The sequence below is a fragment of the Salvelinus namaycush genome, chromosome 5 (genome assembly GCF_016432855.1).
Source record: "Salvelinus namaycush isolate Seneca chromosome 5, SaNama_1.0, whole genome shotgun sequence".
Classification (NCBI taxonomy): Eukaryota; Metazoa; Chordata; class Actinopteri; order Salmoniformes; family Salmonidae; genus Salvelinus; species Salvelinus namaycush.
In genome coordinates this window covers 23,852,113-23,866,978 of record NC_052311.1, presented here as the reverse complement: position 1 = coordinate 23,866,978, position 14,866 = coordinate 23,852,113, and the positions used below count along the sequence as shown (strand labels likewise).

General features: G+C 40.7%; 1 protein-coding gene across 1 annotated transcript; it reads right to left on the bottom strand.

Moving 5' to 3' along the window:
- Positions 1–58: 58 nt before the first annotated feature.
- LOC120047436 (adhesion G protein-coupled receptor E3-like) lies at positions 59–4,631 on the bottom strand. Its single transcript, XM_038992953.1, has 8 exons — positions 4,408–4,631; positions 3,837–3,968; positions 3,606–3,643; positions 3,149–3,502; positions 2,242–2,364; positions 1,935–2,101; positions 1,628–1,792; positions 59–666 (listed from the first exon to the last, which is right to left on the bottom strand). Exons 4-8 carry the CDS (start codon positions 3,174–3,176, stop codon positions 508–510), a joined length of 642 nt encoding a protein of 213 aa, XP_038848881.1. The 5' UTR covers positions 3,177–3,502; positions 3,606–3,643; positions 3,837–3,968; positions 4,408–4,631; the 3' UTR covers positions 59–507.
- Positions 4,632–14,866: the final 10,235 nt, after the last annotated feature.

Genomic DNA, 14,866 nt, shown 5'->3' with positions numbered 1-14,866 from the left:
CAAAAAAAACTATGTTTTGGGAGAGCAATGGTAAAATACATTGTAGTTTCAGTATGGTTTAGCTTTATTGATGAAGAAAGGGACCGATTGTATTTAGATATTTGAATCAGATTGGAGCAAAATATTAGGTCTCAGAAAATAGTTACAACAACAACAAAATGGCTTGATACTTGACAAATGCAGCGTTGGGTGGATATACCACTATTCTAGGAAAATTCATGCTACAAATTATAGGCCAAACTCATGAGCCTAAAATGACTTTTTTGACATATAGATAAGAGCTCATATGTTACACTCCAGAACTGATAAGAGTTCTATACATGAGATATTGTATATCTATTCACATAAAGTTGTGTTCTTATATTTTTGTTTGTTTGATACATTTTTATAATACTTAATTAAATAAAAAATGCTGCCATTTGGATGTCCTTGCAAGCCAAGAGACAATGTGACAAATGGATTCCAAGTAAAGCTTTTCTTAGAACACAACTAGTTCAAATCCATGTCTTATTTTCTATGTAGCTGTACATCCTGTTGCCGCCGGTGTCCTCCACGACGTTTGCGGCTGACAAAGCGACACCACAGGGTTGTGATCAGGGACAGGACCACACAGGTCAGTGCCACAAAAACACCCACCCACATCACCAACGACAGCTGCCCGCTTCCCTGCCAACGAGGAATAACAAGCATCAGACACACACCATCTAGACAGTATGAACATATCAAACACAACAGCAGCACTTAAGCACTCAACAAGCATCAAACTCCCCTAAATAATGTGAGAAATGAATCAAACACTTACATTTAGTAGTTTAAAACATGAACATTTCCAGATGAGCCAAAAATTGTCTCGGACACAGATATCTGGGAATATATTTTCTCCCCCTTCAGATGTGCTACACTAGCTACAGTAGGTTTCCATCCATTTGGCGACAGATTTACATGGGAATACTCTCAAATCAGCATTAAAACAATATGTGCATTTTACCACCAGAGAGGTGTTTTCATCAAATTGACTTGTTGCGAATAAAAGGCTGTGCTTGATGACATAGTGCAGATAAACAATACCCTTTGTGGTAAAATGTCCATGTACCGAATAAAAAATATAAGTTAAATGGGTTTACATGGCATTTTCAACTCTACTGAGGGTTTTCTCACAATTATTTTTTTGCACTTTATAGCAAATGTGCCCACTCCGGTATTGGAACGTGCCCTTAAACCCACAGCGCTATTTGAAAGCAGCATCAAGCTCATCACCATGCACATTCACCACCCTGTGAAGTTCAACATAAACATATTTAATCTGTTGCCTAATAAACTGCATGCTTTCCCGACAAGTCGTAGTGGGAGGACCACACACGTTATAGCGTGACTCCAAGTTTACTTTCATATCATGGTTATTATATCATTATTTGGCCTTAAGCGTTTCCACTGACATTTCTTGCATAAATATTTTTACAGACACAAAAAGATCCAACCTTGTCTAGCGTATTTTGTTTTCTTGACATTTAGAAAGTTTTACGAAATATTTTCTGTTTCCATCAGGCCTGTCATGACTTATTTTAAGCGACATGTACTTTACGCGCAAAAAAAGGTTCGAAGGAAAACTGGTTTGTTTTCTCTTTACCTTTCTCTGATGGATTCCCTTCAGCAGAGCGAATGTGCTGAGATGGTTGCAGGAGCACACTGTTTGGTTGGAGTTTGACATCACTGAGGTGCAACCCCGCCCAGACCACACCCCCGGTCCATTCTCATCCGACCAATAAACACAGGTGGGGTCAACATCACTGGACTAGGACACAGTGGATATGGGTTGGGGTCAATTCCATTTAGACTCAGTAAATTCGTGAAAGAATGTGACTTCATGAAAAATATATCAATGAAAAACATGTTTTACTGACAGCCAGAAACTATTAAGAAGAGACAAGTGTTACCTGCAGGTGATTGAAAGTGAGATTAACCGGTTGGGGCAGGTTTGTTGTGTTGGAGTTGCTAACGGACACCGTCGCAGCACTGGACATGAGCTGCTGGCTCTGATGAGAAGTGCTGTCCTTCAGACTATCCAGATTCTTATAGCTGAGCAGAACAACAAACGCAAACCCTGCACACAAAAAACAACACAAGAAAACATAAGGCCTGATACAAAAACATGTACAACTCACAATATCTCAAGTGAATCTATCAATGTATGTCTTTAGTAATATTTGGAGCAGATGATTGGTACTGTAGGACTGCGGCTACCTGGGTAATTCTGGTCATCTCCGACCACCGTCTCCCAGGTGGTGTCAAGTTGAGTGTTCTCATTGGTCAGGCTGACTGGTCCTTTAGGTGGAGTCTTGTCTCTCCTCACCATAATCTCAACCTCTGTTTTTCAACATATTGACAAAATCAACACAGACCAAAAATCACCATTACTGAACACAATATTGCATTAATTATATTTTAAAGTTGACACAATCTAATGTGCTTGTTAGAGCTCCGTTTATGGTCAGTAAGGTGCTCAGATTGTGGTCTTCCTCTGGTACTGTAACGTCTGCTTCCAACTCACACTCCCAAACACGTAGATCCCCTGATAGCAGCTCACTTTCCAGCTCACACTCTCAAACACGTAGATCCCCTGAACACAGTTCAATCTCCAGATCCCAATCACCTGAATTCTGATCACCTGTTCACACACCTGTATATCATTATCACACACTATTTAGTTCAGTTCTTTGCGCCTCATCATTGTGAGGTGTTGTTTGTTTTGTGATACACTTCTATTGGGAGCTCTGTTTTTTCCATCTGTAATTTAATCCTCCTGTGTATGATAGTGAGGCAGGAAAAAACTAACGATGCCTTTTGCCTATTCCCTGCCTGTATTTTAGCCTATCGGATTTCCTCTTATCAACCTATTGCCTGATCTCCCGGACGTTACTAGTCTTTTCCCTGCCTGTACTGTTGCCTTTTTGGATTTGTTGTGTAAGACCTTCTGCCTGCCACTGGACCCAGCTACCTGCCTCTTCCTGTGGTCCTTTACCAATAAACACCTGCTGCGCCCTGTGCTTGAAACCAGCTCTCTGTCTTCCATCGTGTTCAATAAAGGTACCTGCGAGGTGGTCAGTAAATGGTAAATATGTGGTCAGCGTGTGCTCAGTGTGTGTGTTACCTGTGAGGTTGGTCTCTATCCTGGTCATGTTCTCTGTCAGCAGTGGAGCGATCAGTCTGATCGAGATTTCAATGGTTCTCAGTAACTTAGTCACTTCACTGCTACTACGGTGACCATTGGACTGGAGGTCTAGTTGAAGAACATCTGTGGTATTAACCAGTAACTAGAGAAGACAGACATAAGGGTTTTGTACGTGTGTGTGTGCGTTTGGATGTGTGTTTCTGTGTGGTAACTTACTGTCAAAAGCCCATCTCCAGTTGACAGCGGTCTTGTAGGTCCAGACAACGTAGAGTTGTTCAACACCAAACAGTTGTTTCTCAACAGAGACAAGAAACTATCAAAGCCTGGTAGAGTCTGGGAGGGGGGGCATGTGCATTAGTGGGAAAATGCATACAACATTTCAAGATCAAGGAAAAATACCCTTTTCTCAATTAATAATTCTAAAGTAAAGCTTTACCTGTCCGGGCTGTGTTTCATACTGGTCACAATTAAGCTCTAAAGTAAAAATATGGAGACATATTACCTCTAACCATTCTACAGTACACTATGTACAGAATACAACCTGACATAGAATGTTATGGTGCGTCAGTACAGTCAGCTAGTACATGGAAGACAGACAAAAGGTAGCCACCTTAGAGTATTTAGACAAAACCCAATACAACAACACCCAAGAGGAAATGTTTCTCACCTGCACACTGAGTTTGTCTGTTGCCGTAGTTACTGAATCCTGTGGGACACTTGCACAGGTAGCTACCCACCTGATTGACACAGATTCCCCGTTGCCCACAAAAATGTTGGTTCTCAACACACTCATCTATGTCTGATTAGAGAAAGAGAGTGGTAAAGGGAAAAGTAGTGGAGATGGAAAGATGATTAAAGATTGTATGTTGACAAAGAGGGTGATAATCCCTCACACATTAACACAGTCACACTTTAAATATGATTGTGGTGACCACCACATGATTCAAAGCCAAGCAATCTGAAGCCAAAATAGCATTGATAGTAGTCGCATCCAATGGTGTTGATGCAAGTTGAATAGCTTTTACAGATGTCCATCTCATTTATATCTACATAAGGGAGATAAGAGGTGAATTTAGAAAGAATAGATTATCCCACTAATAAACAGTATATAGTGTTGAATGTTCCCAAACAGGGTCTGTTTAATGCTGGAGATTATCAGAGGTCAACATTACTGATTAAAGCACATTCCTAAAGCAAAATACTACGCAGGAAATTATAACCATATTCTCCATCATTACCAATACAATTCAGAAACCCTGGATTGGAATACGGCTGAGTAAAGCCATTCGCACATCTAGTAACTCTTGCTCCTTGGTCCTTGAGTAGCGCTAAATGAAGACATAAAGACAAGTTGAACTGCACACATGCATATGTTAAATCTTTTAAACAGACTCGATGTGTTGGTCAAATAAAAAGCAGAAAATTGACCGACCCACAATCAGTAGAAATAGAATGGCTCCCATGATCTCTGACAGCTGGTGAGTTAATGTCACATGTCAGCTTGGTTTTAGTTCTAAAGAATCATTTGGAGACCTCACGGATGTGCTTAGCGCAGGGAAGTAAAAAATATTTCCCATAACTAGCAACGGCATTTTCTTGTAAGTCGAAAACAAAGAGGAACTGACTGTGTGGCAAGAGAAGACCATTTGCATAACAATTCCCATCAGGTTGATTTGTCTAGTTCTGCGTAGACCACGTCCATGAGTTCCATCCCTGAATTAGACCCTCTTCACTAGAGTCTATCTCCAAGATCAGACATACGAGGACACATTGATCTAAAACACCAACATGTACAGTATAGACTCTTAACAACAGGGCCACATAAACCAGCTGCCTTACGAAGAAGCAGACTTAGAATCCATATTTCACTCTGAAGCACTGCTACGTATCTTTTTCTCTCCTTTTCAAAATGTCTTGCTCTTGATTTCTTTTGAAGATGTCTGACCTTTTATGCTCATTTTAAAAGTTAGCGCAGCAGCATTTCCCGTAACTTTCACAATCTCACTTCCTCTATCAGCATTGACGGGGAAGGGGGTTGAATGCTTAACATTTAGTGTAATCACAAAGACACAAAAATTAAGAGGGTTTCTGGGGTTTTTCTTCAAGTGGTGGTGGGACTATTTGTACATGAAATCAATAATCTTTCTGACGAATTCTCCCTCCATAGCCGAAGCATCCTAATACATTGAATGGCTACATTATCTAGATTTATGTTAGCTCAAAAGGTAGGTCGGTTAACCAATGAAGAGAGAAGTTTCAAGAGCTATTGAGAATGAGAGATATCAAAGTCATGATAATGATGGCAAATGCATTTGTGTGATAAACAGCCTGTTGGAAAATTAAGAAGCAGCTATGATCAAATGGTGGGAGACTTTAGATTTACGATATTAATATCACTCACACTATGTTCCTTCATGATGATCAACGATAAGTTTCAGGGCAGACATACATTTCTCAAGTCTGGCTGACACAAAACGCGAAGTCTTCCTGACAAAGCTATCTCTCTCTGTGCACTTGTCGTCACTAGTTACTACCGCCACAAAGTCATAAACCCCGCTTATTTCTAAAATGTCTCTCTTAATTAAAATTTGATTTGAAACATAACCCTAAACACTCATGCCTAACCTTAAATTAAGACCAAAAAGCTTATTTTTGGGGGGGGATGGGGGATTTTTATGATACAGCCCAGGTTTGGAACACTCTTTCTTATTGGTCTATTAACTAATTTACTGCCTGGTGATGTCACCAGCAAGCCAAAACTTCATCCTACCAAAACAGACTGACATTTCAAACAGCTCTTACACTAAAAGGGCATTATCATAATGTCCACAATTTCACAGTCTTATTCCAACCTCAAAGTGTTTCAATATACATAAAACTCAGGAAATCATGTTCTTGACTGCATTAAGTCAGTTTGGGTGTTTAGAAGTCTTTACACCATGTGGGCAGTTCTGTAAGCCTAATGAGAGGCAAAAAAAACAATGTTTTGGGTGAGCAATGATCAAATTCATTGTACTTTCAGTATGATGTTGTGCTTTATTTCTGAAGAAATGGACAACTCATACTTAGATATTTATAGTTAGAATGGAGGAAATAATAGCGAGATGATATTTGAATTTAAATACCTTCTCAAGCACTGTAAAATAAACAGGAAAAATATTACTTTCACTTAAAATAACTCAGTTACAACAACAACCAAGTGGCATAATACTGGACAAATGCAGCGTTGAGTGGATATACCACTATTCTCATCTCTACTAATTACAGACCATGTTTATGAGACTAAAATGACTTAACTATGTTGCCATAGAGATCAGACCTCATCTGTTACACTCCAGAACTGATAAGAGTTCTATACATGAGATATTGTATATCTATTATCATAAAGTTGTGTTCTTATATTTTTGTTTGTTTGATACATTTTTATAATACTTAATTAAATAAAAAATACTGCCATTTGGATGTCCTTGCAAGCCAAGAGACAATGTTACAAATTAATTCCAAGTAAAGCTTTTCTTAGAACACAACTAGTTCAAATCCATGTCTTATTTTCTATGTAGCTGTACATCCTGTTGCCGCCGGTGTCCTCCACGACGTTTGCGGCTGACATAGCGACACCACAGGGTTGTGATCAGGGACAGGACCACACAGGTCAGTGCCACAAAAACACCCACCCACATCACCAACGACAGCTGCTCGCTTCCCTGCCGAAGAGGAATAACAAGCATCAGACACACACCATCTAGACAATACGAACATATCAAACACAACAGCAGCACTTAAGCACTCAACAAGCATCAAACTCCCCTAAATAATGTGAGAAATGAATCAAACACTTACATTTAGTAGTTTAAAACATGAACATTTCCAGATGAGCCAAAAATAGACTCTGACACAGATATCTGGGAATATATTTTCTCCCCCTTCAGATGTGCTACACTAGCTACAGTAGGTTTCCATCCATTTGGCCACAGATTTACATGGGAATACTCTCAAATCAGCATTAAAACAATATGTGCATTTTCATCAAATTGACTTGTTGCGAATTAAAGGCTGTGCTTGATGACATAGTGCAGATAAAAATACCCTTTGCGGTAAAATTTCCATGTACCGAATAAAAAAATACAAGTTAAATGGGTTTAGATGGCATTTTCAACTCTGAGGGTTTTCTCACGATTATTTCTTTGCACTTTATAGCAAATGTGCCCACTCCGGTATTGGAACGTGCCCTTAAACCCACAGCGCTATTTGAAAGCAGCATCAAGCTCATCACCATGCACATGTAACAGTTTAACTTTAGTCCGTCCCCTCGACCCGGGCGCGAACCAGGGACCCTCTGCACACATCAACAACAGTCACCCACGAAGCATCGTTACCCATCGCTCCACAAAAGCCAGGGCCCTTGCAGAGCAAGGAGAACCACTACTTCAAGCTCTCAGAACAAGTGACGTCACCGATTGAAAGGCTATTAGCACACACCACCGCTAACTAGCTAGCCATTTCACATCCGTTACACACATTCACCACCCCAGGAAGTTCAACATAAACATATTTAATTTGTTGCCTAATAAACTGCATGCTTTCCAGACAAGTTGTAGTGGGAGGGCCACACACGTCATAGCGTGACTCCAAGTTTACTTTCATATCATGGTTATTATATCATTATTTGGCCTTAAATGCGTTTCCACTGACATTTCTTGCATAAATATTTTTACAGACACAAAAAGATCCCACCTTGTCTAGCGTATTTTGTTTTCTTGACATTTAGAAAGTTTTACGAAATATTTTCTGTTTCCATCAGGCCTGTCATGACATTTTTCATCCGACATGTACTTTACTCGCATAAAAAGGTTGGATGGAAAACTGGTTAGTGTTCTCTTTACCTTTCTCTGATGGATTCCCTTCAGCATTGCGAATGTGCTGAGATGGTTGCAGGAGCACACTGTTTGGTTGGAGTTTGACATCACTGAGGTGCAACCCCGCCCAGACCACACCCCCAGTCCATTCTCATCCGACCAATAAACACAGGTGGGGTCAACGTCACTGGACTAGGATACAGAGTATATGGGTTGGGGTCAATTCCATTTAGACTCAGTAAATTCAGGAAAGAATGTGACTTAATGGAAAATATATCAATGAAAAACATGTTTTACTGACAGTCAGAAAATATTAATTAGAGACACAAGTGTTACCTGCAGGTGATTGAAGGTGAGATTAACCGGTTGGGGCAGGTTTGTTGTGTTGGAGTTGCTAACGGACACCGTCGCAGCACTGGACATGAGCTGCTGGCTCTGATGAGAAGTGCTGTCCTTCAGACTATCCAGATTCTTATAGCTGAGCAGAACGACAAACGCAAACCCTGCACACAAAAAACAACACAAGAAAACATAAGGCCTGATACAAAAACATGTACAACTCACAATATCTCAATGTATGTCTTTAGTAATATTTGGAGCAGATGATTGGTACTGTAGGACTGCGGCTACCTGGGTAATTCTGGTCATCTCCGACCACCGTCTCCCAGGTGGTGTCAAGTTGAGTGTTCTCATTGGTCAGGCTGACTGGTCCTTTAGGTGAAGTCTTGTCTCTCCTCACCATAATCTCAACCTCTGTTTTTCAACATATTGACATAATCAACACAGACCAGAAATCACCATTAATGAAAGAACACAGTATTGCATTAATTATATTTTAACGTTGACACGATGTAATGTGCTCGTTAGAGCTCCGTTTATGATCAGTATGGTGTTCAGATTGTAGTACCTGCAAGGTGGTTAGTAAATGGGAAAGGGGGATACCTAGTCAGTTGTCCAACTGATTGTATTCAACTGAATTGTGTCTTCTGCATTTAAACCAACCCCTCTGAATCAGAGAGGTGCGGGCGGCTGCCTTAAATCGACATCCACGTCTTCTGCGCCCAGGGAACAATGGGTTAAATGCCTTGCTCAGGGGCAGAATGACAGATTTTTACCTTATCAGCTCGGGGATTCGATCCAGCAACCTTCCGGTTACTGGTCCAACGTTCTCACCGTCAGGCTACCTGCCGCCCCATTGTAAATATGTGCTCAGTGTGTGTGTGTTACCTGTGTGGTTGGTCTCTATCCTGGTCACGTTCTCTGTCAGCAGTGGAGCGATCAGTCTGATCGAGATTTCAATGGTTCTCAGTAACTTAGTCACTTCACTGCTACTACGGTGACCATTGGACTGGAGGTCCAGTTGAAGAACATCCGTGGTATTAACCAGTAACTAGAGAAGAGAGACATAAGGGTTTTGTACGTGTGTGTGTGCGTTTGCATGTGTGTTTCTGTGTGGTGACTTACTGTCAAAAGCCCATCTCCAGTTGGCAGCGGTCTTGTAGGTCCAGACAACGTAGAGTTGTTCAACACCAAACAGTTGTTTCTCAACAGAGACAAGAAACTATCAAAGCCTGGTAGAGTCTGGGAGGGGGGGCATGTGCATTAGTGGGAAAATGCATACAACATTTCAAGATCAAGGAAAAATACCCTTTCCTCAATTAATAATTCTAAAGTAAAGCTTTACCTGTCCGGGCTGTGTTTCATACTGGTCACAATTAAGCTCTAAAGTAAAAATATGGAGACATATTACCTCTAACCATTCTACAGTACACTATGTACAGAATAAAACCTGACATAGAATGTTATGGTGCTTCAGTACCGTCAGCTAGTACATGGAAGACAGACAAAAGGTAGCCACCTTAGAGTATTTAGACAAAACCCAATACAACAACACCCAAGAGGAAATGTTTCTCACCTGCACACTGAGTTTGTCTGTTGCCGTAGTTACTGAATCCTGTGGGACACTTGCACAGGTAGTTACCCACCTGATTGACACAGATTCCTACACTGGCTTCCTGTTAAGGCAAGGGCTGATTTCAAGGTTTTACTGTTAACCTATAAAGCGTTACATGGGCTTGCTCCTACCTATCTTTCCGAGTTGGTCCTGCCGTACATACCAATACGTACGCTACGGTCACAAGACGCAGGCCTCCTAATTGTCCCTAGAATTTCTAAGCAAACAGCGGGAGGCAGGGCTTTCTCCTATAGATCTCCATTTTTATGGAACAGTCTGCCTACCCATGTGAGAGACGCAGACTCGGTCTCAACCTTTAAGTCTTTACTGAAGACTTATCTCTTCAGTAGGTCATATGATTGAGTGTAGTCTGGCCCAGGAGTGTGAAGGTGAACGGAAAGGCTCTGGAGCAACGAACCGCCCTTGCTGTCTCTGCCTGGCCGGTTCCCCTCTCTCCACTGGGATTCTCTGCCTCTAACCATATTACAGGGGCTGAGTCACTGGCTTACTGGTGCTCTTTCATGCCGTCCCTAGGAGGGGTGCGTCACTTGAGTGGGTTGAGTTACTGACGTGATCTTCCTGTCTGGGTTGGCGCCCCCCCTTGGTTTGTGCTGTGGTGGAGATCTTTGTTGGCTATACTCGGCCTTGTCTCAGGATTGTAAGTTGGTGGTTGAAGATATCCCTCTAGTGGTGCGGGGGCTGTGCTTTGGCAAAGTGGGTGGGGTTATATCCTTCCTGTTTGGCCCTGTCCGGGGGTATCTTCGGATGGGGCCACAGTGTCTCCTGACCGCTCCTGTCTCAGCCTCCAGTATTTATGCTGCAGTAGTTTGTGTCGGGGGGCTAGGGTCAGTTGGTTATACCTGGAGTACTTCTCCTGTCTTATCCAGTGTCCTGTGTGAATTTAAGTATGCTCTCTCTAATTCTCTCGTTCTCTCTTTCTTTCTCTCTCTCTGAGAACCTGAGCCCTAGGACCATACGTCAGGACTACCGGGCATGATGACTCCTTGCTGTCCCCAGTCCGCCTGGCCTTGCTGCTATTCCAGTTTCAACTGTTCTGCCTGCGGTTATGGAACCGCCACCTGTCCCAGACCTGTTGTTTTTCAACTCTTAATGATCGGCTATGAAAAGCCAACTGAAAATTATTCATGATTATTATTTGACCATGCTTGTCACTTATGAACATTTTTGAACATCTTGACATAGTTCTGTTATAATCTCCACCCGGCACAGCCAGAAGAGGACTGGCCACCCCTCATAGCCTGGTTCCTCTCTAGGTTTCTTCCTAGGTTTTGGCCTTTCTAGGGAGTTTTTCCTAGCCACCGTGCTTCTACACCTGCATTACTAGCTGTTTGGGGTTTTAGGCTGGGTTTCTGTACAGCACTTCGAGATATTAGCTGATGTACGAAGGGCTATATAAAATAAACTTGATTGATGATTGATTGATTCCCCGTTGCCCACAAAAATGTTGGTTCTCAACACACTCATCTATGTCTGATTAGAGAAAGAGAGTGGTAAAGGGAAAAGTAGTGGAGATGGAAAGATGATTAAAGATTCTATGTTGACAAAGATGATAATCCCTCACACATTAACACAGTCACACTTTAAATATGATTGTGGTGACCACCACATGATTCAAAGCCAAGCAATCTGAAGCCAAAATAGCATTGATAGTAGTCGCATCCAATGGTGTTGATGCAAGTTGAATAGCTTTTACAGATGTTCATCTCATTTATATCTACATAAGGGAGATAAGAGGTGAATTTAGAAAGAATAGATTATCCCACTAATAAACAGTATATTCTGTTTGGGATAGAGGGCGCTGTTTTCACTTTGGGAAGAAATCGTGCCCAATTTAAACGGCCTCGTACTCTATTCTTGCTCGTACAATATGCATATTATTATTACTATTGGATAGAAAACACTCTAGTTTCTAAAACCGTTTGAATTATATCTGTGAGTAAAACAGAACTCATTTTGCAGCAAACTTCCTGTCAGGAAGTGAAAAATCTTAAATCGAGGCTCTGTTCCAGGGCCTCCCTATTCATTTGCTTGAAATCTATGGATCTACATGCACTGCATACGCCTTCCACTAGATGTCAATAGGCAGTGAGAGGTGGAATGGGGTGGATAGCTTGATCTGAGGTCAAAAGAGAGCTCTTGGAATGACATGACCCCAATTTCCTTTGTTCAGGAAGGCGCGGGAAGGAACTCTGGATTGCCTTCTGAAAAGCTTTCGTTATAGACGGCTAATATCTCCGGCTTTGATTTTATTTGATAAATGTGATAATATCATCGTAAAGTATGTTTTTTCAATATAGTTTTATCAGATTATTGAAAGTTTATTGGGAGTTTTGGCGTGTTCCGTTCTCTGCGTTTGGTGACGATGGACAGCTTCGCGCCACTTGGCTAGCTTTGGTTGCTAATTCGACAGACGAAGAGGACATTCTAAATCCAAACAACGATTATTCTGGACAAAGGACCCCTTGTACAAGATTCTGATGGAAGCTCAGCAAAAGTAGGAACCATTTATGATGTTATTTCGTATTTCTGTTGAAAATGTTTAATATTTTCCGCCCTGATTTTGGGCGCTGTCTCGCTATAACGTAAGCTGTATGTCGTACTAAAGTTATTTTTAAAAATCTAACACAGCGGTTGCATTAAGAACTAGTGTATCTTTCATTTGCTGTCCAACATGTATTTTTTAGTAAAGTTTATGATGAGTTATTTGATTAGATTAGGTGAGTGTCAGAAATATATCCGGACATTCTAGGAAAAAGTTGCTACGTTTTCACAATGTATAACCACGGATTTCAGCTCTAAATATGCACATTTTCGAACAAAACATATATGTATTGTGTAATATGATGTTATAGGACTGTCATCTGATGAAGATTGTGAAGGTTAGTCAATAAATGTATATCTTTTGCTGGTTTTTATCGCTATCGCTACCGTTGCGTTGAATGAATGCAGTTGTGTGGCTGGCTACTGTAGTAAGCTAATATAATGCTATATTGTGTTTTTGCTGTAAAACACTTAAAAAATCTGAAATATTGGCTGGATTCACAAGATGTTTATCTTTCATTTGCTGTACACCATGTATTTTTCATAAATGTTTTATGATGAGTATTTAGGTATTTCACGTTGGTCTCTGTAATTGTTCTAGCTGCTTCGGTGCTATTTGTGATTGTAGCTGCAATGTAAAACTATGATTTATACCTGAAATATGCACATTTTTCGAACAAAACATAGATTTATTGTATAATATGTTATAAGACTGTCATTTGATGAAGTTGTTTCTTGGTTAGTGAATAATTCTATCTCTATTTGGTCGGTTTTGTGCAAGCTACCTGTGCTGTGAAAGAAATGTCTGTGCTTTTTTGTATTTGGTGGTGAGGTAACATAAATATACGTGGTGTTTTCGCTGTAAAACATTTTTAAAAATCGGACATGTTGGCTGGATTCACAAGATGTTTATCTTTCATTTGCTGTATTGGACTTGTTAATGTGTGAAAGTTAAATATTTCAAAAAAATATTTTTTGAATTTCGCGCGCTGCCTTTTCAGTGGAATGTGGGGGGGGGGTTCCGCTAGCGGAACCCCGGGGCTGTAAAGGACATAGTGTTGAATGTTCCCAAACAGGGTCTGTTTAATGCTGGAGATTATCAGAGGTCAACATTACTGATTAAAGCACATTCCTAAAGCAAAATACTACGCAGGAAATTATAACCATATTCTCCATCATTACCAATACAATTCAGAAACCCTGGATTGGAATACGGCTGAGTAAAGCCATTCGCACATCTAGTAACTCTTGCTCCTTGGTCCTTGAGTAGCGCTAAATGAAGACATAAAGACAAGTTGAACTGCACACATGCATATGTTAAATCTTTTAAACAGACTCGATGTGTTGGTCAAATAAAAAGCAGAAAATTGACCGACCCACAATCAGTAGAAATAGAATGGCTCCCATGATCTCTGACAGCTGGTGAGTTAATGTCACATGTCAGCTTGGTTTTAGTTCTAAAGAATCATTTGGAGACCTCACGGATGTGCTTAGCGCAGGGAAGTAAAAATATTTCCCATAACTACAACGGCATTTTCTTGTAAGTCGAAAACAAAGAGGAACTGACTGTGTGGCAAGAGAAGACCATTTGCATAACAATTCCCATCAGGTTGATTTGTCTAGTTCTGCGTAGACCACGTCCATGAGTTCCATCCCTGAATTAGACCCTCTTCACTAGAGTCTATCTCCAAGATCAGACATACGAGGACACATTGATCTAAAACACCAACATGTACAGTATAGACTCTTAACAACAGGGCCACATAAACCAGCTGCCTTACGAAGAAGCAGACTTAGAATCCATATTTCACTCTGAAGCACTGCTACGTATCTTTTTCTCTCCTTTTCAAAATGTCTTGCTCTTGATTTCTTTTGAAGATGTCTGACCTTTTATGCTCATTTTAAAAGTTACCGCAGCAGCATTTCCCGTAACTTTCACAATCTCACTTCCTCTATCAGCATTGACGGGGAAGGGGGTTGAATGCTTAACATTTAGTGTAATCACAAAGACACAAAAATTAAGAGGGTTTCTGGGGTTTTTCTTCAAGTGGTGGTGGGACTATTTGTACATGAAATCAATAATCTTTCTGACGAATTCTCCCTCCATAGCCGAAGCATCCTAATACATTGAATGGCTACATTATCTAGATTTATGTTAGCTCAAAAGGTAGGTCGGTTAACCAATGAAGAGAGAAGTTTCAAGAGCTATTGAGAATGAGAGATATCAAAGTCATGATAATGATGGCAAATGCATTTGTGTGATAAACAGCCTGTTGGAAAATTAAGAAGCAGCTATGATCAAATGGTGGGAGACTTTAGATTTAC

Excerpts from the sequence above, each read along its gene's own strand:
- LOC120047436 (XM_038992953.1), bottom strand. The coding sequence starts at position 3,176 with ATGACCAGGATAGAGACCAACCTCACAG. Across the intron at positions 2,365-3,148 it reads GATAGAGACCAACCTCACAG|AGGTTGAGATTATGGTGAGG; the intron begins GTAACACACACA and ends GTTGAAAAACAG. Across the intron at positions 1,793-1,934 it reads TCACTTTCAATCACCTGCAG|TCCAGTGATGTTGACCCCAC; the intron begins GTAACACTTGTC and ends ACTGTGTCCTAG.